The sequence below is a fragment of the Trachypithecus francoisi genome, unplaced genomic scaffold (assembly GCF_009764315.1).
Source record: "Trachypithecus francoisi isolate TF-2019V2 unplaced genomic scaffold, Tfra_2.0 Lachesis_group11, whole genome shotgun sequence".
Lineage (NCBI taxonomy): Eukaryota > Metazoa > Chordata > Mammalia > Primates > Cercopithecidae > Trachypithecus > Trachypithecus francoisi.
Window position 1 is genome coordinate 7,608,300 of NW_022681456.1, and position 21,240 is coordinate 7,629,539.

Here is a 21,240-nt window from a genome sequence, read left to right on the forward strand (position 1 = left end):
GACAACTTTGCTTTAGCCCAGGGAACCTACTTAGGACTTCTGACCTCCAGAACTATAAGAGAATAAATTTGTAGGTTTTCAAGGTCATTGAGTTTATGGTAATTTGTGAGAGCAGCACAGGAAAATTAATAATACAGCAAGCAAGAGCTCTCTAGCCAATGGACTCAGGCTATGATGGTAGACATAACCATTCATTCATTTGCTGAGCAAATACTATATATTCTGCACCATGCTGAAGAAACATCCGGTGAGCAAAACAAACATGGCCCCTCCCATCAGGGAGCTTGAAATCCAGTGGGGAGGATCTGCTGTATGCTGATTATCGATTCATGGCCTCTCAGCTCCAAGTTCACCCCTCATTACCTGCTCTGTGAAAATAGATCTGAGCTCTATTTCAATATTTTTGGTTTTCCAATGGGCACAATGTTAGGCTTTGTCAGTAGAGCATGCTGGAGAGACAGTTTGGGAGGAAAGGGTTGGCTTTCTGATGCTGAGGCCCTCTCTCTGCAGCTCCTGCCATGCATGGACCTACTCCAGCATTGGTGGCTTTCTTGGTGTCCCACTCCTGCAGTGCATGGTGGCCAGCAGCCCCTCACAGCTGGCAGCTTTCCCCAACATCCTCCTTCAATAGTTTGGTAGCAAGTGCATCACCCTTGTGAACAGCTGTCCCGAGCACTGCAGTGGATAGACTTCCATCAAGCTCTACCCAAGTGCTACATCAGCAACTTGGATTCAGTGAGCTGTGACCACAGCCTCTCGAGAAATGTTGCTTCTGGGGCATGGGCAGGGGAAACCTCTTCTTTGAGCATTCTAGTTCAGCCCTCAGGCTAGCAGCTGCTCCCCATATCTGTCATTCCTATATTCTTTAGAGTTCTCTTCACTTCTAACTAACCAATCCCTCACTATCCCAGTCCTCTGTGATAGTTAACAATTCTCTATGTTAAATTTTCTGTGTTCACATTCTTTCTTATGGCTGGACCTAGACTGACACAGACAGGACACAAACACTCATATAAATAAGCATGGATCACAGACAGTGATGGGATCTGCATGAGACAAGGACAAATAAGTGAAAATAGAAAGGGGGAGACTAATTCAGCCAGGGTAACCAGGAGAGGCCTCTCCACAAGTTGACCTTCCCGTGAAAAGTGACAAGGTACCGGCCGCAGTAGAGCATTCTGGGCCGAGGACGCCAAAAGGAGGCCTGAGAGGAACGAGACTTGGCATGGCCACGTTCTGAATATGCAAGCTTCTGAGGCTGGATTTGGTTCACAGGAGTCAGCGTGTAATAAAACCAGCAAGGTAATGGCACTGGCTGGAGCCTGTCACCTTCAGATCCAGTCCCTGGCCTTCCTCTGATCAGTTCTGGATCACAGTAGTGTTGACCCCTGAAGACGCTGCTTCCTAAGCTTATGCCTCAGCCTGCAGGATGAGATTAAGTGAAAGACTTTGCAGGATCTGGCAGGAGGATGGAGGCAGAAGCCAGGTAATTCCTCACCCCACTCCCAGCCCTGCCTCAGGTATATCCTTCGCAACCGTTGAATCTCTCCCACACTCCAGCCCTAACCAGGCTGCTCAAATGTGATTCTAGCTGCAGCAGTGACCCCCAGGTCCTGGGCTCTGGTAATACCCCCTCCACCCTCACCCTCTGGCCTGGGGGGCAGGAGCAGATTCTCACTCTTACTAGGGTGCCCGGCTCTCCTCTGTTCTACGTCTGCTTCTCATCTGTTTCGTTCCCTGTGTACTTAAGTCCTTGCATTTAAAGCTGCTCTGTTTTAACTACAGAGGGATTTCTGCTTCTCATCAGACTCTGACAATAGTGAGCCCATGTTTTGTACATTGTGTAGCTGTGTACCCTAGTTCCCTTACTTCATGCAGGGGTGGTCCAGCATTAATTACCACTGATCTTTCCATAACTTGCCTTGGAATAAGGAAAAGGAGAAGGGGAAGGGGAAGAGGAAGGAGGAGAAGAAGAAGGAGAAGGAGAAAGAGAAGGAGAAGGAAGGGAATGAAGAAAGAGGAAGAGAAGGAGGGAAGAGAAGGAGGAAAGAGAAGGTGCAGGTAGAGGAGATGGCAGCGATGGTAACTTCCAAACCCACTGTGAATGGAGTGCTACAGATAAAGCACAGAGCAAAGTGGTAAGGACTTTGAGTAGAGATTCTCCAACCTCAGCCCTGATCTAGCTGAGCTGGAGAATTTATAGATGAGTTCCCAGGCACAAGGGATGCAGCTTCATTCCATCTTAAAACTGACACTCATCCATCTCTGTTCCTTAACAGGTACTTCCCCAACTAGATGTGGCTGCCCTCAAACCACAATGTGGGTCAGTGATCACAGGAATGATCTGCGTCAGTCTAATCTTCAAAAGCTAAATGATCCTGGAAGCTTGGACTAAAGCACAGATCCATTCATTCAGTCAACAAACATTAACTGTGCCAGCCATTGTGCTAGGTGCAGGGGGGAAAGATGTGGACAGACTGTCACCGTCTGGGGAGGAAGACAGAAAATGAACCCTAAATATCAACCAGTGATAATGTCTAGGAAGAGGATAAAACAGGATGATGACAGGTAGAGGGTGGTGAGCTGGCAGGGGAGGGAGGGCCAGTTTTAGCCAACAAGGTCATAGAAGGCGGCTCCATAACAGTTGAGTTGGGGAAAAGGACCCGGACGTGGGAAGCGTACGGAAAGTGTGTTCCCAGCAGAGCGACACACGAGATTCAGGGATGGCAGCATTAATTGTAAGACATAGGGTTCAAAGGAGTCTCAACTTTGTTGTTTAACTTGCATGATGAATGATCAAAAGCACCCACAGATTCTTCTAGAGTATCTGGACATGGATCCCACACTTTGGTACCAGAAAGGAAAGTCAAAGCAGTGCAGAAAATGGTTGAACATTTCCAGTGTGGAAAAGGGTATTAAGTAGGTGGTACCCATGGACTTTCTGTCTCCGTGGAATCTCTGGAATTTAGGCTCTGGAATCTCACCCATGACCCTGATCTCAGAGGTAGCCCCTGAGCTTGACTATGAACATAACTTCAACCAAGCTCAGGGGAAGAACTCCAATCACCTCCAGGCCAGTGAAGCAGAAACACAGGCAGTTCTGTGGACTCTGGGACTCTACCCAGCATAAAGTGGTCAGTTCCCAGCAAGACTCTTTCAGTCCATCTGTATTTTAGAGTTTTCCAAACCGTAAGTTACCTGGGAACCTTCAGGGCAAAGCCAATTGACAAGGGGTCAGATACTTGGCATACAGAGCCACTGTTCCCACCAGGTAACCCTGAGGCATTTCAACAAAACTGTTTTCACTCAGTGCAGCGCTCAGTTCCTGATATGCATGCAGACTGAGAAAATAAAGAATAAGGGCTCCCCAGAAAACAGTTCCTCAATATCCACAAATGAAAAGGGATTTACACAGTAGACCCTAAAGAGTTCCCAAGGAACCATTATGAAAAGCAGGTAGATCAAATGCAATTTAAGTATATTTTCCTTGTTTAAACAGTGTATCAGGTATACGGGAAATAACAGATTATACAGTGCATCATGTTTAAAGAAAACTTCTTTGTGACACTTTCTCTGAAGCCCCCAGATTCCTCACCATGGCAAGCGGGACGATGCCCACAAAGGTTGTCTGGCTGACGAAGATCTCGGAGACGACCAGCTCACTCATGGAGTCCTCAATCGGGTATTCCACCTGCCAGGTAATCTGCTGGGCCCCAGCCAGGTCACTGCTGTTATCAATTCCAAAGTCCACTTGCAAGATCTCATAGAAGGATCCATTTACCCTGGAAAACAAACATATATTAAGGTTCCATTTAAAACCTCAGACTCAGCAGAATGTCAAGAATGTAATAAATTGCCACATTCTTATTTGTCCACCAAAAGAATGACTGCCAAGTTCGACAAGTCACATGGCAGTGTTGTCGGAGCCTCATTCACAGTGGCCCATCAGCAGCCCACACCTCAGAATGGGCTGACGATCCATCTCTAGGGCTCCGTGTTGCAGAAAGCAGGCTGTCTCACTGGATGAGTAACTCGGCCAGCATTTCACTTCTGCGGACACCACACACAGCTCTCCTTCCCTAGCCCAGGCTCGGGCATGCCATAATCCAAGGTCCATACTCAAGAAAAGCCCCCAAGCCATTTCATGTAGCTTCACTGCTCCTCCAATCACAAAGCGCACCCTGGACCTTGGCCATTCCTGCTTCTACTTAGCTGGGGTCTGTAGACCAGTTGTTAAAACTCTCCAAGCTTTAGAATTTGTGGAGAATAGTCACTGGGACCTCATGGGTGTGTGGAAGCATCAGGAGACTAAGAGTGATAAAGAACTGCACACAGTATGTGGTTTAATACATAAACTATGAGCAATGTAAGAAGGTACTATACTAGATTTCTCATTTCACCAAATGGGATTAGAAGTAATGTAAGAAAATCCCACCTGCCTTAATTCGTGGAATGACAACATCATGTGTGTGTTTGCAGGTGGGGTGGGGCTAAGAAGTTGGCGAATTCTTTAGTATTTAGTATTTAGTGATTCTTAGTATTTGTATGTGCAGGGAGTCCCTGGTCATTGGCATGGACTTGTAAATTGCAGGCTATCGCATTGACAGGAAGTCACTGAACAGAGTTAAAACAGAAAGCCATGCAGCACAGGATTGTGAATGACCCTGATCCATCGGCCTGTTTCCATTCCCGTGAATCCAGCTCCACCCAGATCCAAGGAAGGCAACGGCAGAGCAGCTGATCCACAAGCTCCGCTCAGGCCTGAGCCACACACACCAGCTGCTCCTTCTCTGCCAATAAGCCTCGCAGGACCAATGTAGGCTGAGAAGTCTCCTTCCTGCCTCTGGGGGCCTAGGCAAGGTCTGCAGTCTGGGCTCCCAAACTCACAACCTGTGAGGAGTTTGGAAAAAGAACCTGCTGCCTGCTGCTTGTCTAATGGACTTCCTACCATGGACAGCTCCCCGGCACTGGACTCCTATAAGAACCGTAGTGGAGAAACCACATCTGCTTCCTTGTATGTGCCAAGAGGTACCAGAGAAACATTGGAATATGGCCACAGCACTGACAAAACTAAACCACACTGACCTGATTGGTAAGAAATTCTACCCAAAGGGAAACCACATTGGACTCCATATAGAATTGGTCGTGGGCAACCTTTTTCCCATTTAGCCAAGATTTTAAGGAACCCTCTGATACCATAGTGCCCAATATGGTGGCCACCAGCCACAAATGGCTATTTACATTCAAATTAAAATAATTTAAGAATAAATCAAATTTCAATTCAGTTATTCAGTCACAGTATCCTAATTTCAAATGCTCACCAGCCACATGTGGCCCGTGGTGACATGTTGCACAGGGCAGATAGGCAACTGCTGACCGCTTTGCACCCTGGGGAAGTCATTTATGCCCCTTCCACCATCAGCTTCCTTACATGAAAAATTAGTAAATTACAATAATATTGGCCTTTCTACTTTCAGTAGAATTACGAGGATGGAATGAGGGGGTGGGTGTGTACTCACTTCATGTACTGTCCAGTACTATGAATTCCTGCTGTGATGATCTCAAAATCATAGGATATACACAGCTGTGAAAAAGTTTAGGGGCTCCCATGGGCAAACATAGCCAGGTGGTCCCGGTCCCAGCTGAGCCTAACCTGCATGTAGGCACTTGGGATCTATAAATCTTCAAATATCTACTGGTACAAGTTGTTGTGCAAGAAAATGTGTGTTGAATAAGAGTCTCTGAACTCATGAGGGGACTGAAAGTGTGCACACATGGGACCCCCTTCTGCACCAGGGGACCCCTAGTTACCTGGGTACCTTTAGTGAAAGGCAAAGAGAGCTGAGATGAAAAGCTGAGTTTTTAGCTCAGTTTTCAGATCGAGTCACCTCCCCGTGCCCCTGCCACTTTCCATCCACCACATTCCAGCCTAATTTCTCTTTACTGGTCACAGAAATTCTCTACGAATCCATCTGTTAAGTCACCTCCTATACGAGATGCTTGGTCCTGTCAAATCAAATTTTCAGTTTCTCTTTGGGCTGCACTGTGCTTTGTAACCAGAACTAGGGAGCTGTTTCCAATACCTCCCAGGTTCTTAGCATTCCGTAGACCACAGAGAAGCTAATGCCAGGGAAGTGAAGATCCAGTGAGAGGAGAAATGAGCTCTGTCACCAGCCATTTCATCCTGAAAAATCAACTTTCTAGTCCTGGGGTAAAGAAAGAGAAGTGGCCAGTCTTTGGGCAAAGTGGGTAGGGTCTGCATGACAGGGTCAGCCCCTCTGACTGTGGGCACGTCCTGCTCCTCTCTGACTTCCCAGCCTGTGAGCTGGACCAGCCGCAGGAACCTGCCCGAGTCCAGCAATGAATGGAATAAAAATTAAGGCAGAGTCACTTTTATGTAAAGGTTTTTTTAAAAGTCATTTCTCTCAATTCAGAGAAAAGAGATCTTATACTTTTAGGTAATGGGCGTGCTTACTAATGATCCCATTTCTACAAAAATGAGTTCATAATTGTTCATTTGACCTGTTCCTAATCTAGTCTTGATAAGCCTTTCAAATATCAAGAAGTGTTTCATGATTCTCAGTTTAATAATTACAACCGCCTTTCAGGAATCAGGATCAGCATTTCAGCCACGAGACATTCATTAGGCAATGTTTCCTGCAGTGGGAAAGAATGCATGTGAGAGTGTGATAGTGTGTGTTTGTGTGTGTGTGAGTGTGAGAGTGCGATAGTGTGTGTGTGTGTGAGTGTGATAGTGTGTCTTAGTGTGTGTGACAGTGTGAGTGTGTGAGTGTGAGAGTGTGTGTATGAGAGTGTGACTGTGTGTGAGACAGTGATAGTATGTGTGTGAGTGTGACAGTACGTGTGAGAGTGTGAGAGAGAGAATGCATGAACATGGGGATATGGGAGTGTGTGGGAGTGCATAGGAGTGTGGGAGAAAGAAGGAGAATGTGTGCATGTGTAAGTGTGTGTGTCAGCGTGAGAGAGGATGTGCAGCTCTGTGTGTGAGACAGAAATAGGATATGTGCATGTGTGTGTGTGTAAATGTGTGCGTGAGAATGTGTCTATGAGTGTGTCTGTGTGAGAGGGAGAACGTGTGGATGTGTGAGTGTGTGAGAGAATGTGTGAATATGTGTGTGTGATACAATTGTATTTGTGTGAATGTGAAAGAGATAACGTGTAAATGTGTGAAAGAGAGAATGTGTGAATATATGTTGTGTATGAGAGAGAATGTGAGTGTGGGAGACAGAATATATGAATTAATGTGTGTGAGTGTGAGAGGATGTGTGAAGGGGTGTGAGAGAATGTGTCTATGTGTGTGTGAATGTGTGTTTGTGTGAGAGAACACGTGTGTGAGAGAATTTGTGTGTGAGTGAATGTGTTATGTGTTGATAGCATGTGTGTGTGTGGATGTGAAAGAGATGTGTGAACGTGTTCTGAGAACGTGTGAATATGTGTGAGAATGTGTGAATATGTGTTGTGTGAGAACATATGAATGTGTTGTGAGTGTGTGTGGAAATGTGTCAAGGGGTGTGAATGTGTCAATGTGTGTTTATGAGTGTGACAGAATGCGTTTCTGTGAGAGAACATGTGAATATGTGTGTGTGAGATAATTTGTGTGCATGAGTGAATGTGTGAATGTGTGTGAGTGTGCATGACAGAGAATGCGTGAGTGTGGGAGAGAGAATGTGTCAACATGTGTGTCTGCATGTGTTTGTGTCTGCATGTGTGGGAGATGTGTGAACGTGTGTTTGAGTGTGTGTGTGTTTGTGTGAGTGTGCCTGCCTGTGTGTATGGGAGAATGTGGGAACGTGTGCATTTGTGTGTGTGTCTGCGTGTTTGTGTGTGTCTGCGTGTGTGTGTATGTCTGCATATGTGAGTGTGGGAGAGAACGTGTGAACGTGTGTGTTTGTGTGTGTGACTGTAGGAGAGAATGTGCAAATGTGTGTGTGTCTGCGTGTGTGTGAGTGTGTCTGCGTGTGTGTGTGAGTGTGCCTGCATGTGTGAGTGTGGGAGAGAGAACGTGTGAACGTGTGTGTGTATGTGTGAGTGTAGGACAGAATGTGCAAACGTGTGTGTGTGTCTGTGTGTGTGCGTGAGTGTCTGAGTGTGTCTGCATGTGAGTGTGGGACAGAGAACGTGCAAACGTGTGTGTTTGCGTGTGTCGGCGTGTGTTTGTGTGAGTGTGTCCGCGTGAGTGGGTGTTTGTGTGTGTCTGCGTGTGTGTCTGCATGAGTGTGGGAGAGAGAACGTGTGAACGTGTGTGTTTGTGTATGTGTGAGTGTAGGAGAGAATGTGCAAACGTGTGTGTGTTTGTGTGTCTGCCTGTTAGGAGGAATCCGCCATGGAGTGGCCACACTGCTTGACTGTTTCTCCCTCAAGCTGGCGCACACACCTTCCTTCCAAAAGGACTTGCCTCCCAGACGCCCTGTTTGCCATGAAACCTCCCCTTCCATAAAAGCTGAGCCTCCTCTCTGGAGGCCTGGGACCCCAGAGGAGAGGCTGAGGCACCTTTTAGGGCACAGTGTGGGTGCAGCTCAGCCGTGCCAGTCAAGAAGAGGAGGAGGAGCCATGGGGCAGCAGAGAGAGACGGGGCACCCAAGCCAGCAGCGTGTCCCCAGGACCACATTTAGCTGTTTCTCAGTGCATCGCTCATGATCACAAGAGTGACTGCTTCACAGGACCAGGGAAGGGAAGGAAGGATCAGAAAGGTGGGAGGGAGGAAGAAATAACAAAGAGTGGGCAAGTTCGAAAGCTCAACTGTTCTCCAGCAACTAGTGTCATTTACATCGATTATTTTTTGCACACGTCTGGATGGTTCTGAGCTACCAGGCAGAGACGGTAACACTTTCCTCACATGGGAATTCTAAAAACGGGACAAGAAAAGCTGTCTCTCATCTTGGGTCTCTGTTTTTTCTTATGAGACTTTTTCTTTCTTTCTTTTTTACTTATTTATTTATTTATTTTTTTATTTTTTTATTATACTTTAAGTTCTAGGGTACATGTGCATAACGTTTATATCATGTATAACTCCCCAATGCAATCCCTCCCTCCTCCCCCCTCCCCATGATAGGCCCCAGTGTGTGATGTTCCCCTTCCCGAGTCCAAGTGATCTCATTGTTCAGTTCCCACCTATGAGTGAGAACATGCGGTGTTTGGTTTTCTGTTCTTGTGATAGTTTGCTAAGAATGATGGTTTCCAGCTGCATCCATGTCCCTATAAAGGACGCAAACTCATCCTTTTTGATGGCTGCATAGTATTCCATGGTGTATATGTGCCACATTTTCTTAATCCAGTCTGTCACTGATGGACATTTGGGTTGATTCCAAGTCTTTGCTATTGTGAATAGTGCCGCAATAAACATACGTGTGCATGTGTCTTTGTAGTAGAGTAATTTATAATCCTTTGGGTATATACCCAGTAGTGGGATGGCTGGGTCATATGGTACATCTAGTTCTAGATCCTTGAGGAATCGCCATACTATTTTCCATAATGGTTGAACTAGTTTACAATCCCACCAACAGTGTAAAAGTGTTCCTATTTCTCCACATCCTCTCCAACATCTGTTGTTTCCTGACTTCTTAATGATTGCCATTCTAACTGGTGTGAGATGGTATCTCATTGTGGTTTTGATTTGCATTTCTCTGATGGCGAGTGATGATGAGCATTTTTTCATGTGTCTGTTGGCTGTATGGATGTCTTCTTTTGAGAAATGTCTGTTCATATCCTTTCCCCACTTTTTGATGGGGTTGTTTGTTTTTTTCTTGTATATTTGTTTGAGTTCTTTGTAGGTTCTGGATATTAGCCCTTTGTCAGATGAGTAGGTTGCAAAAATTTTCTCCCATTCTGTAGGTTGCCTGTTCACTCTGATGGTAGTTTCTTTTGCTGTGCAGAAGCTCTTTAGTTTAATGAGATCCCATTTGTCAATTTTGGCTTTTGCTGCCGTTGCTTTTGGTGTTTTAGACATGAAGTCCTTGCCCATGCCTATGTCCTGAATGGTACTACCTAGATTTTCTTCTAGGGTTTTTATGGTATTAGGTCTAACATTTAAGTCTCTAATCCATTTTGAATTAATTTTCGTATAAGGGGTATGGAAAGGATCCAGTTTCAGTTTCTACTTATGGCTAGCCAATTTTCCCAGCACCATTTATTAAATAGGGAATCCTTTCCCCATTTCTTGTTTCTCTCAGGTTTGTCAAAGATCAGATGGCTGTAGCTGTGTGGTATTATTTCTGAGGACTCTGTTCTGTTCCAATGGTCTATTTCTCTGTTGTGGTACCAGTACCATGCTGTTTTGGTTACTGTAGCCTTGTAGTATAGTTTGAAGTCAGGTAGCGTGACGCCTCCAGCTTTGTCCTTTTGACTTAGGATTGTCTTGGCAATGTGGGCTCTTTTTTGGTTCCATATGAACTTTAAAGCAGTTTTTTCCAATTCTGTGAAGAAACTCATTGGTAGCTTGATGGGGATGGCATTGAATCTATAAATAACCTTCGGCAGTATGGCCATTTTCATGATATTGATTCTTCCTATCCATGAGCATGGTATGTTCTTCCATTTGTTTGTGTCCTCTTTTATTTCACTGAGCAGTGGTTTGTAGTTCTCCTTGAAGAGGTCCTTTACATCCCTTGTAAGCTGGATTCCTAGGTATTTTATTCTCTTTGAAGCAATTGTGAATGGAAGTTCATTCCTGATTTGGCTCTCTGCTTGTCTGTTACTGGTGTATAAGAATGCTTGTGATTTTTGCACATTAATTTTGTATCCTGAGACTTTGCTGAAGTTGCTTATCAGCTTAAGGAGATTTTGGGCTGAGACGATAGGGTTTTCTAAATATACAATCATGTCATCTGCAAACAGGGACAATTTGACTTCTTCTTTTCCTAACTGGATACCCTTGATTTCTTTCTCTTGCCTGATTGCCCTAGCCAGAACTTCCAACACTATGTTGAATAGGAGTGGTGAGAGAGGGCATCCCTGTCTTGTGCCAGTTTTCAAAGGGAATTTTTCCAGTTTTTGCCCATTCAGTATGATATTAGCTGTGGGTTTGTCATAAATAGCTCTTATTATTTTGAGGTACGTTCCATCAGTACCGAATTTATTGAGCGTTTTTAGCATAAAGGGCTGTTGAATTTTGTCAAAAGCCTTTTCTGCATCTATTGAGATAATCATGTGGTTCTTGTCTTTGGTTCTGTTTATACGCTGGATTACGTTTATTGATTTGCGAATGTTGAACCAGCCTTGCATCCCAGGGATGAAGCCCACTTGATCATGGTGGATAAGCTTTTTGATGTGCTGCTGAATCCGGTTTGCCAGTATTTTATTGAGAATTTTTGCATCGATGTTCATCAGGGATATTGGTCTAAAATTCTCTTTTTTTGTTGTGTCTCTGCCAGGCTTTGGTTATCAGGATGATGTTGGCCTCATAAAATGAGTTAGGGAGGATTCCCTCTTTTTCTATTGATTGGAATAGTTTCAGAAGGAATGGTACCAGCTCCTCCTTGTACCTCTGATAGAATTCAGCTGTGAATCCATCTGGTCCTGGACTTTTTTTCGTGGGTAGGCTATTAATTGTTGCCTCAATTTCAGAGCCTGCTATTGGTCTATTCAGGGATTCAACTTCTTCCTGGTTTAGTCTTGGGAGAGTGTAAGTGTCCAGGAAATTATCCATTTCTTCTAGATTTTCTAGTTGATTTGCGTAGAGGCATTTATAGTATTCTCTGATGGTTGTTTGTATTTCTGTGGGGTCGGTGGTGATATCCCCTTTATCATTTTTTATTGTGTCTATTTGATTCCTCTCTCTTTTCTTCTTTATTAGTCTTGCTAGCGGTCTGTCAATTTTGTTGATCTTTTCAAAAAACCAACTCCCGGATTCACTGATTTTTTGGAGGGTTTTTTGTGTCTCTCTCTCCTTCAGTTCTGCTCTGATCTTAGTTATTTCTTGCCTTCTGCTAGCTTTTGAATGTGTTTGCTCTTGCCTCTCTAGTTCTTTTAATTGTGATGTTAGAGTGTCAATTTTAGATCTTTCCTGCTTTCTCTTGTGGGCATTTAGTGCTATAAATTTCCCTCTACACACTGCTTTAAATGTGTCCCAGAGATTCTGGTATGTTGTATCTTTGTTCTCATTGGTTTCAAAGAACATCTTTATTTCTGCTTTCATTTCGTTATGTACCCAGTAGTCATTCAGGAGCAGGTTGTTCAGTTTCCATGTAGTTGAGCGGTTTGGATTGAGTTTCTTAGTCCTGAGTTCTAGTTTGATTGCACTGTGGTCTGAGAGACAGTTTGTTATAATTTCTGTTCTTTGACATTTGCTGAGGAGTGCTTTACTTCCAATTATGTGGTCAATTTTGGAATAAGTGCGATGTGGTGCTGAGAAGAATGTATATTCTGTTGATTTGGGGTGGAGAGTTCTATAGATGTCTATTAGATCCACTTGGTGCAGAGATGAGTTCAATTCCTGGATATCCTTGTTAACTTTCTGTCTCGTTGATCTGTCTAGTGTTGACAGTGGAGTGTTGAAGTCTCCCATTATTATTGTATGGGAGTCTAAGTCTCTTTGTAGGTCTCTAAGGACTTGCTTTATGAATCTGGGTGCTCCTGTATTGGGTGCATATATATTTAGGAGAGTTAGCTCTTCCTGTTGAATTGATCCCTTTACCATTATGTAATGGCCTTCTTTGTCTCTTTTGATCTTTAATGGTTTAAAGTCTGTTTTATCAGAGACTAGGATTGCAACCCCTGCTTTTTTTTGTTCTCCATTTGCTTGGTAGATCTTCCTCCAGCCCTTTATTTTGAGCCTATGTATGTCTCTGCATGTGAGATGGGTCTCCTGAATACAGCAGACTGATGGGTCTTGACTCTTTATCCAGTTTGCCAGTCTGTGTCTTTTAATTGGAGCATTTAGTCCATTTACATTTAAGGTTAATATTGTTATGTGTGAACTTGATCCTGTCATTATGATATTAACTGGTTATTTTGCTCGTTAGTTGATGCAGTTTCTTCCTAGCCTCGATGGTCTTTACATTTTGGCATGTTTTTGCAATGGCTGGTACCGGTTGTTCCTTTCCATCTTTAGGGCTTCCTTCAGGGTCTCTTGTAAGGCAGGCCTGGTGGTGACAAAATCTCTAAGCATTTGCTTATCTGTAAAGGATTTTATTTCTCCTTCACTGATGAAACTTAGTTTGGCTGGATATGAAATTCTGGGTTGAAAATTCTTTTCTTTAAGGACATTGAATATTGGCCCCCACTGTCTTCTGGCTTGTAGAGTTTCTGTCGAGAGATCTGCTGTTAGTCTGATGGGCTTCCCTTTGTGGGTAACCCGACCTTTCTCTCTGGCTGCCCTTAAGATTTTTTCCTTCATTTCAACTTTGGTGAATCTGGCAATTATGTGTCTTGAAGTTGCTCTTCCGGAGGAGTATCTTTGTGGTGTTCTCTGTATTTCCTGAATTTGAATGTTGGCCTGCCCTACTAGGTTGGGGAAGTTCTCCTGGATGATATCCTGAAGAGTGTTTTCCAACTTGGTTCTATTTTCCCCCTTACTTTCAGGCACCCCAATCAGACGTAGATTTGGTCTTTTTACATAATCCCATACTTCTTGCAGGCTTTGTTCATTTCTTTTTCTTCTTTTTTCTTTTGGTTTCTCTTCTCGCTTCATTTCATTCATTTGATCCTCAATCGCTGATACTCTTTCTTCCAGTTGATCAAGTTGGTTACTGAATTCTTATGAGACTTTTTCTAGGCATTAATTTTTAAGATGACCGAAAAGCAAGGTAAACACTGAGTGATGATTACACGGAACAAATGTCCCAGGATAGGATTTGCTGGTGCCTCTCAGGAAATACAATGGGAGACAAGGACCTCTGACTCCTCCTCTCGACCATGACCTCCATGAGGACACAGATGTGCCTGTATTGTTGCTGCCCTAACTGTAGTGCTGACACAGCACCTGAAAATTTGTAGGAGTTCAATGAGGATTTGTTTAATTATTTGAACATACTTAGAAGACCCAATAGGATATCCTGTAAAACTCTGGGGCAGGGGGGCATGTGGCATTTGCATTCTGAGAGACAAGAAGTGACCAGCCAGCAGAGACTTGAGCCGTATTCTCCTTCCAGGCCGTAAGTCTGTTTGTACACTCTGCTTAGAGAAGACACGTCTGTCTTCACTACTGACCACAGTAAGTTCCTCAAAGGCCAAAACCTATTATAACACCATAGTCACTACAGTTCCTGGCACATTATTCACTAACATTTATTTGGCACCCCCCTGGTGTGTTGGGCACTGAGATTCATTAGTAGACAAAACAGAAACAGGAAAATAAAAGACCTCATAATGACAAATGCTATCATGAACACAAAATAGAAGAATTAAAGTTGCTTTAAGAATTAAACAAAATTCTTCAAATTTTAAAAATGTTTAAAAAATACAATTTAAAAATGGTCACCTTAAATTTCAAAATAGAATATAAATTACAACAAGAGACAAGGGAAGGGCATTCTGGAGTAAGAAGCTGACACCTGAGCTGAGAACTGAAGGGCAAGTAGAAGCCAAGCAGATCCGCAAGTGTTTGTTGAATGAATAAGTATTTTAAGCTAAAAAAAATTCATAAGAAAACTGTATCCCAAACCATCAGCATGAACACAAGGTGCTCAATAAAAAAGAGCATCCTTCAAGCCTTTGCGTGAATGCTGCCAGCTCAGTAAAGCCTCCTCTGACCACCCCACTTAAAATTCCATTCTCATCTCCACAATTCCAATCCCCTTATCCGGCTCTAGCTTTTCCATGGCTTTTATCTTCCAACATACTGTTATTTATTGATAATGTTGATTCTCTCTCTCACTGTCTCTCACACGCACATACACACGCACACATGCACACGCACATACAAATATGTGAGTGCTTTGTTCACGAATGTATCCCCCACCCTTAGAAGGCTGTCTGGGACATAGGAGATGCTCATTAAACATCTGTTGAATGAATGAATGAGTATTAAACACAGTGTGAGCAGGTCTCAGAAGAGCATGTGCTGAGTACAGCAGAGCCTCTGAGCTGCAGGTGACTGGAGGAGACAGACCTGCGTAGGCGGGCAGGCCACAGAAGGCTCCCAGGGAGGCTGGGGCTGAGCTTTGAGGACTGGGTTTGCACAACAGGCAGCTGCCACAGCCCCACTGCGTGGGGTCCCCTCATCACCCCTGTTTCCCCTCCTGACATCCTTCCCACTCCCTGAGTCCCCACCAACACTGGTGTCCTGGAGAGGAGAGCACATTCCTGCTTACGGATCCCTTCAACAGACCAGCGGTCTTTAGTTCATCTCCCTGCCTCTCATTCAACCTTTTTTTCCATCAGGAACTAATGGCTGGCTCTCAGAATGGGGCATAAACAAGCCGTCTCCTTCTGCAGTTTCATAGAATCCAGGCACCACCTCCTCATTTCCATTTTGTCAAGGGCAGTTCTGCTTTCTCTGAGTATGCTCTGAAAAGACTAGTCAGGCAGTGGTTGGCAGTGAAAGGTCTAGAGGTTAAAAATATTTAAGGGCCACTAGTCTAAATCAGGGACTTATCTTTTAGGACTCAAAACATTCTCTCATTATTGGTTAGATTTTCTGACTTCCCATCATCAAATTGCTGTATAGAACTTTAAAAAAAAAATCTAGGACCGTGCCAACCGGGCATACTCTAAGAAACTGGGTTCCTTTATGGCATTTCTGGCCAACGGGGAAAATTAAATAGAAATCCCAGAGGTTGCAGCTTCATATGACTGAGCTGCCCACAGCCAGAGACATACATTGCTTAACCATCCCCCCATCCTGTTTTACAAAATTTCAATCAGCTGGCAATATTTTTAAATATGGAGAATCTATACCCCCACAAATAGTAATTCTGGCTTCTCTGGAGAACGTTAGGCACACTATTCCACATTCCCATGTGGCAATAACCAGCTGGGGCAGAACACTGTCCCCTTTATTGAGGTTGAAACTTTCCAATAGGCCCAAGCCACTTTACTCACTTATTACGTCCCCCAAGTCCCTGCGGACATTTGTGATCTCTGAGAAGACACACTTGGTTTTGAGCTCTCTAGTAGACACCTTCTGCACTGTGCTTCCAGTTCACCAATAATTCCTCATTCTCCTGAGAATTCACGTACCTATTTCCACTCTTACCCTTGTTCATAGGGCGGGACATGGCATGACCTTATGAGACCCAATCTCTAGCCATGGCTGGACTTGGTGGTGAACCCTCACCTCAACCGGATGAGGAACACTTCCTAGGAACGTGATTTCCAGCTAGGAAATTTGGAATTTGGGATGCTTTTTCTTTTTCTTTTTCTTTTTTTTTTTTTTTTTTCTCATTTTGAGACAGAGTCTTGCTCTGTCACCCAGGCTGGAGTGCAGTGGCCGGATCTCAGCTCCCTGCAAGCTCCACCTCCCGGGTTCACGCCATTCTCCTGCCTTAGCCTCCCAAGTAACTGGGACTACAGGCACCTGCTACCTCGCCCGGCTAATTTTTTTTTATTTTTAGTAGAGATGGGGTTTCAGCGTGTTAGCCAGGATGGTGGTGATCTCCTGACCTCGTGATCTGCCCGTCTCGGCCACCCAAAGTGCTGGGATTACAGGCATGAGCCACTGCACCCAGCCTGGGATGCTTTTTCAAGCAGAGATGTGAACTCTAACCAGCTGTGCAGTGACCTCTTCTACCAAGTGGACTAAGAACTGAAAAAAGAGATCAGAGTGAAAAGGACAGGGTAGAAGTTAGAATAAATATTTCCAGAGTTTCTGGTAAATTTTTACTTCCTGGTTGCAGTTCCTGGAACCCACTACAATGCTTTTCTTGGGTTCCATGAAACACCCACATATCCTTATAGTTCATTCCCCCCAAAATGTGAAAGCAACCCAATTTTCTATCAAGCAATGAATAGATAAACAAAATGTGGTATTTCTATACAATAGAATATTATTTTGCCATAAAAAGAATTGCTGATAAATGCTGCAATACAAATGAACCTTAAAAGCATTATGCTAAGTGAAAGAAGCCAGTTACAAAAGACTATATAATGTATGACTCTATTGATACAAAATGTCCACAGTAGGCAAATCCATAAAGACAAAAAGTAGAATCATGGTTGCCAAGGACTGGGTTAAGTGGGGGAATGGGAAGTGACCACTACTGGGTACAGAGTTTCTTTGGGGGTGACAAAAATATTCTGAAATTACATAACGCGATGATTCCATGACTTTATGAATATACTAAAAATGACTGAATTGTTCACTTTGAAAAGATGAATTACATGGCATGTTCATTATACCTCAATTGTTTTTAAATAGAAGGAAATGGGAGTAAAAATCAAGTTGCACAAGTATACGAATGGTATAATACTTTTTATAAAAATTAGAAACATACGCAATAATTCTTTCTATAGTTTATATTAAAAACTGCAAAAAACATGCATGGTAATGATAATGCCTACCTCAGAGAAGGGAGAGAAATAATTTTCAACAAGAGGTACTGAGGGTTCCAATTATATCTGTAAAATATATTTCTTTTAAAATTTGAAGCAAATAAAGCCAAGTAGCAAGAGTTAATAAAGCTGGGAAGGTGAATGAGTGTTTTTTATATTATTTTCTATACATTTCTCTAATCAAGAAACATTTTACATAAACATAGAAGATCACCATCTTCAACTCTGTCTTGTTTGGTTTCTTCTGCTTTTGTTTAAATTTCAAATATATTTTTCCATTGTAAATACTCCAAAACCTCTCCATCTGACTCCTAAGTCAGCACATAATAAGTCGGCCAACCCATTACCCCACTTCCCAAACACAGGAAAAGGGTGTTAAAGTCTTCTTATTTTTCTGTTTTTAAAATTGTAAAGTACTTTGCAGACTGGCATGAGTGGCCTTAGTTTTGCTTACCAACATTTTCCCAGAGCTGAAAACAATAAATCTTGATAATGAGCAAACACTTGAGGCACATCCACTTTCTCGGCTGCCAAACCCACGACGATTTCTCACACTAACAGCTCACCCTTACTTCCAGCTTATCTGATTTTATCAGCATCACCGTGACAAGCCCAGAGACAGCTAAGACAATTGCCACGATTTTTTTTCCCACTGCCTCTATCTTTCTGACAACATCCCAAAACCCTTCCAGCAAATGATGGCTCAGAAATCATCTTACACCAGGTTCTTAAATACAACTTTTCAGAATCGTCTGTTTCTATTACCAACCTGGAGGAAAACGCTTGTTACATAAAAAATGGACAATGGATTTCTCAGTGAAAACCATTTCTATTCAGGTCTCCTTAAAGAGAAGAGGCAAACCCATGCTGACAGACATAAGAAATCAGACGACAGACTCCAGACTCCAGGCACGGAGGATGCAGGACCGAATCTTGTTACTGTCGTCTGGTTCCTGGGGCAAACATTCGCGGCTTTGCCTCAGAGTGGAACTGGGGGTCCGATTTTGATTCATAACATAATGTTAACTTTTGAATAGATAATCCATTCCTAGGATGTAAAATTCAAAAAGTATAAAAGAACAGTCTTCCTTCTACTTCTACCTCTCCAGACTCCCAAATCCACTCCCCGCAGCCAACCCAAGTTATTCTTTTCCTTATTAGTCCTGCAGAGATATTTGATGCACCTACAGGCATGAAAAAGTGTAATACTCTGCCCCATTTTTACACAAACGTGCACATCATACACTCTGTTCTGCATCTAGAACATCTGATCTCCAGCCCAAAGGGAAAAGAGAGGCCTAGTTGTTCTCCTCATTAACTATGGAATGCCCTGGCCTGGAAGCAATGACCAATCACATGGCCCAATCTGATCACAGGGCCAGCAAGGGCAATCCTCCCGCACGCCCAGAGGAGAAGTGGTGAACAGTACCCATAACTAGAGCACCAGGAAGCCCCTGCCCAGGCAGGTTACACAGCTACAAAGCGGAGCATTCAGGACCCACCACACCTCTGATGCCACAGTCCATGTTGGAGAGAGACTGAATGTAACATTTGTGCATTCATACATGCACATTTACTGAGTGACTACTAGGTCCCCAGCCCTGAGCCAGTTATATTTCCATAGGGGGAAGGTGAAGAGCAGAGTCACACACAGGAAACTCTAATTACTGGCTGGGCATGGTGGCTCATGCCTGTAATCCCAGCATTTTGAGAGGTCGAGGCAGGAGGTTCACTTGAGGTCAGGAGTTCAAGACCAGCCTGGGCAACATGGTGAAACCCTGTCTCTATCCAAACTACAAAAATTAGCCAGGCATGGTGGCATGCACCGGTAATCCCAGCTACTCAGGAGGCTGAGGCAAGAGAATTGCTTGAACCTGGGAGGCAGAGGTTGCAGTGAGCCAAGATCACACCACTGCACTCCAGGCTGGGTGACAGAGTGAAACTGTCTCAAAAAAAGAAAAAAGAAAGAAAAGAAAACTCTAATTACTTTTCAAAGAGTCTACTTCTGAGTGGAAACTTTCTCCTGTCGTGTTGCACAGGATTACTCTGCATCTCTACTGGGAAGGGCCTCATTAAGTGGGGATCCTTCACATGCCTAATAGGCAACTTGACTCCACCAAGTGGAAGCATCTGCTAATGAGACCAAGGTCCTGAGGTCATGCCGTATGCATGCTGCTTAGCTAGATTTTCCCAGGTGGCCATGGAGGGCTCCTATAAGCCCAGGACCCTGAAGGCCACTCTGGTTACCAGGGGCTAGTTGGCAGCTGCAACTGCCATCAGTGCCAATTTTTTCCCAGACCTGGTGTCTTCCCTCCTGCGGTACAGGAGCGGCATCACGCACAAAGGATTACACAGGGCTCCCTATTAAGGGGACTGTAACAATGAGATGACCAGGGCTTTGTTTGTGGCTGACCTACAAAGATCGGGCCCAAGACGGGCTTCCTGCAGAACACTAGATCAGAACACTAGATCAGAAGAGTGCTCACAGTCACCTAGAGCAAAATGTAAAGGCCGCAGATATTTGATTGTACTTAGTAGGAGAATGTACTACTCTCAAAGGGATGGAGTCAGAAGGTGCAAAGATCATGAAGTTTATTGCAGTCTTCCCCATTAAAGGCAACTCCATCCATCCTTCCAGTTACTCTGGTCAAAATCTTGGTCGTCCTTAACTCTTCTCTTTCCTTAATAGTGCATGTGTAATGTGTACAGAAAGCCTGCTGGTTCTACCTTAAACATATATATTTTTTAAATACCTCACTCTAACTGCATCTACTACTTCTGCCCTAGGCCAAGTCACCATCACCTCTTGCCGGGACGACTGCAATAACCTCCTACCTGATCTCTCTGTGCCCACTCTCACCACCACTCCCACACTCTCTTCTCTCCACCCAGCAGCCAGAGTGCTTCTGTTAGAACTTAAGTCAGACATTCTTCTTTCTTCTTTTCAAAACCTTGAGGAATTCTCATCTCACTCACATAAAAGACAAAGTCCTTACAAAAATCTATAGCCGGCCCCTTAGCTCTATGGCCAGATACCTCCCTAAACACTTGTCCCCCACTCTCTCCCTGCTCACTCTGCCTGAGCCGCAAGGGCGCCTTTACTATTCCCCCAGCTCCAGCCATGCCGCTGCCTTAGGGCCTTTGCACTAGCTCATGCCTCTCCCTGGGCCACTCCTCCCTATGACAGCTACACCATCCTTGGCCTTGCCTTCAGGACTAGACTCAACAGCTGTCTTCTCAGTGGTGTCTTCTTTGATGATCCTGCTGAAAGACCCATCTCCTACACTGAGGTGATCCCTATCACCCTCCTGCCATTTCTCAATAGCACCATCAAACATACTCTATTTTATTTATTTACCTTTCTTTGGGCTATTTCTGTCCACTAGATTGTAAGCCCAGTGAGAGCAAGGGTTTTGTCTGCATTTTCCCCATATTACCCCCCAGTGCCTAGGAAAGTACCATAGGAGGCACTCCATAAACATATCATGGATGGATGGATGGATGGATGGATGGATGAATGAATGAGTGAGTGAATTAATGTATGCATAATCTGTGAACCTCAAAGTAAAGACACTTCAACATGACACCCCTTTGGCTTCCCTAGATTGTAATGTTTTCATTCTTGTGTCTGAGGTCTCATTCGTGTCCAACCCTGCCTAGGTCTACACAGGCACTACTCATCTTCCATTCTTCCAATTTCAATATTCATCTATGGGCTTCTGCATTACCTCCCATAAGAGCAGGAGGAAACTCCTTTTTGGCAATTTTCCTGCAAAGGAGTTTTCCTCTGCC

General features: G+C 44.0%; 1 protein-coding gene across 3 annotated transcripts in view; it reads right to left on the minus strand.

Annotated features, from left to right (window-relative positions):
* Window positions 1-21,240, minus strand: part of LOC117089191 (transmembrane protein 132B) — a 548,815-nt gene that overhangs the window by 148,340 nt on the left and 379,235 nt on the right. For all 3 annotated transcript variants that reach the window (XR_004439500.1, XM_033220123.1, XM_033220122.1), the window contains one exon: window positions 3,596-3,782. Coding sequence is in view for 2 of the 3 variants with exons in the window: in XM_033220123.1 (XP_033076014.1) it covers window positions 3,596-3,782 (187 nt within the window). In the remaining variant the exon portion in view is untranslated. The remainder of the gene's footprint in view (window positions 1-3,595; window positions 3,783-21,240) is intronic.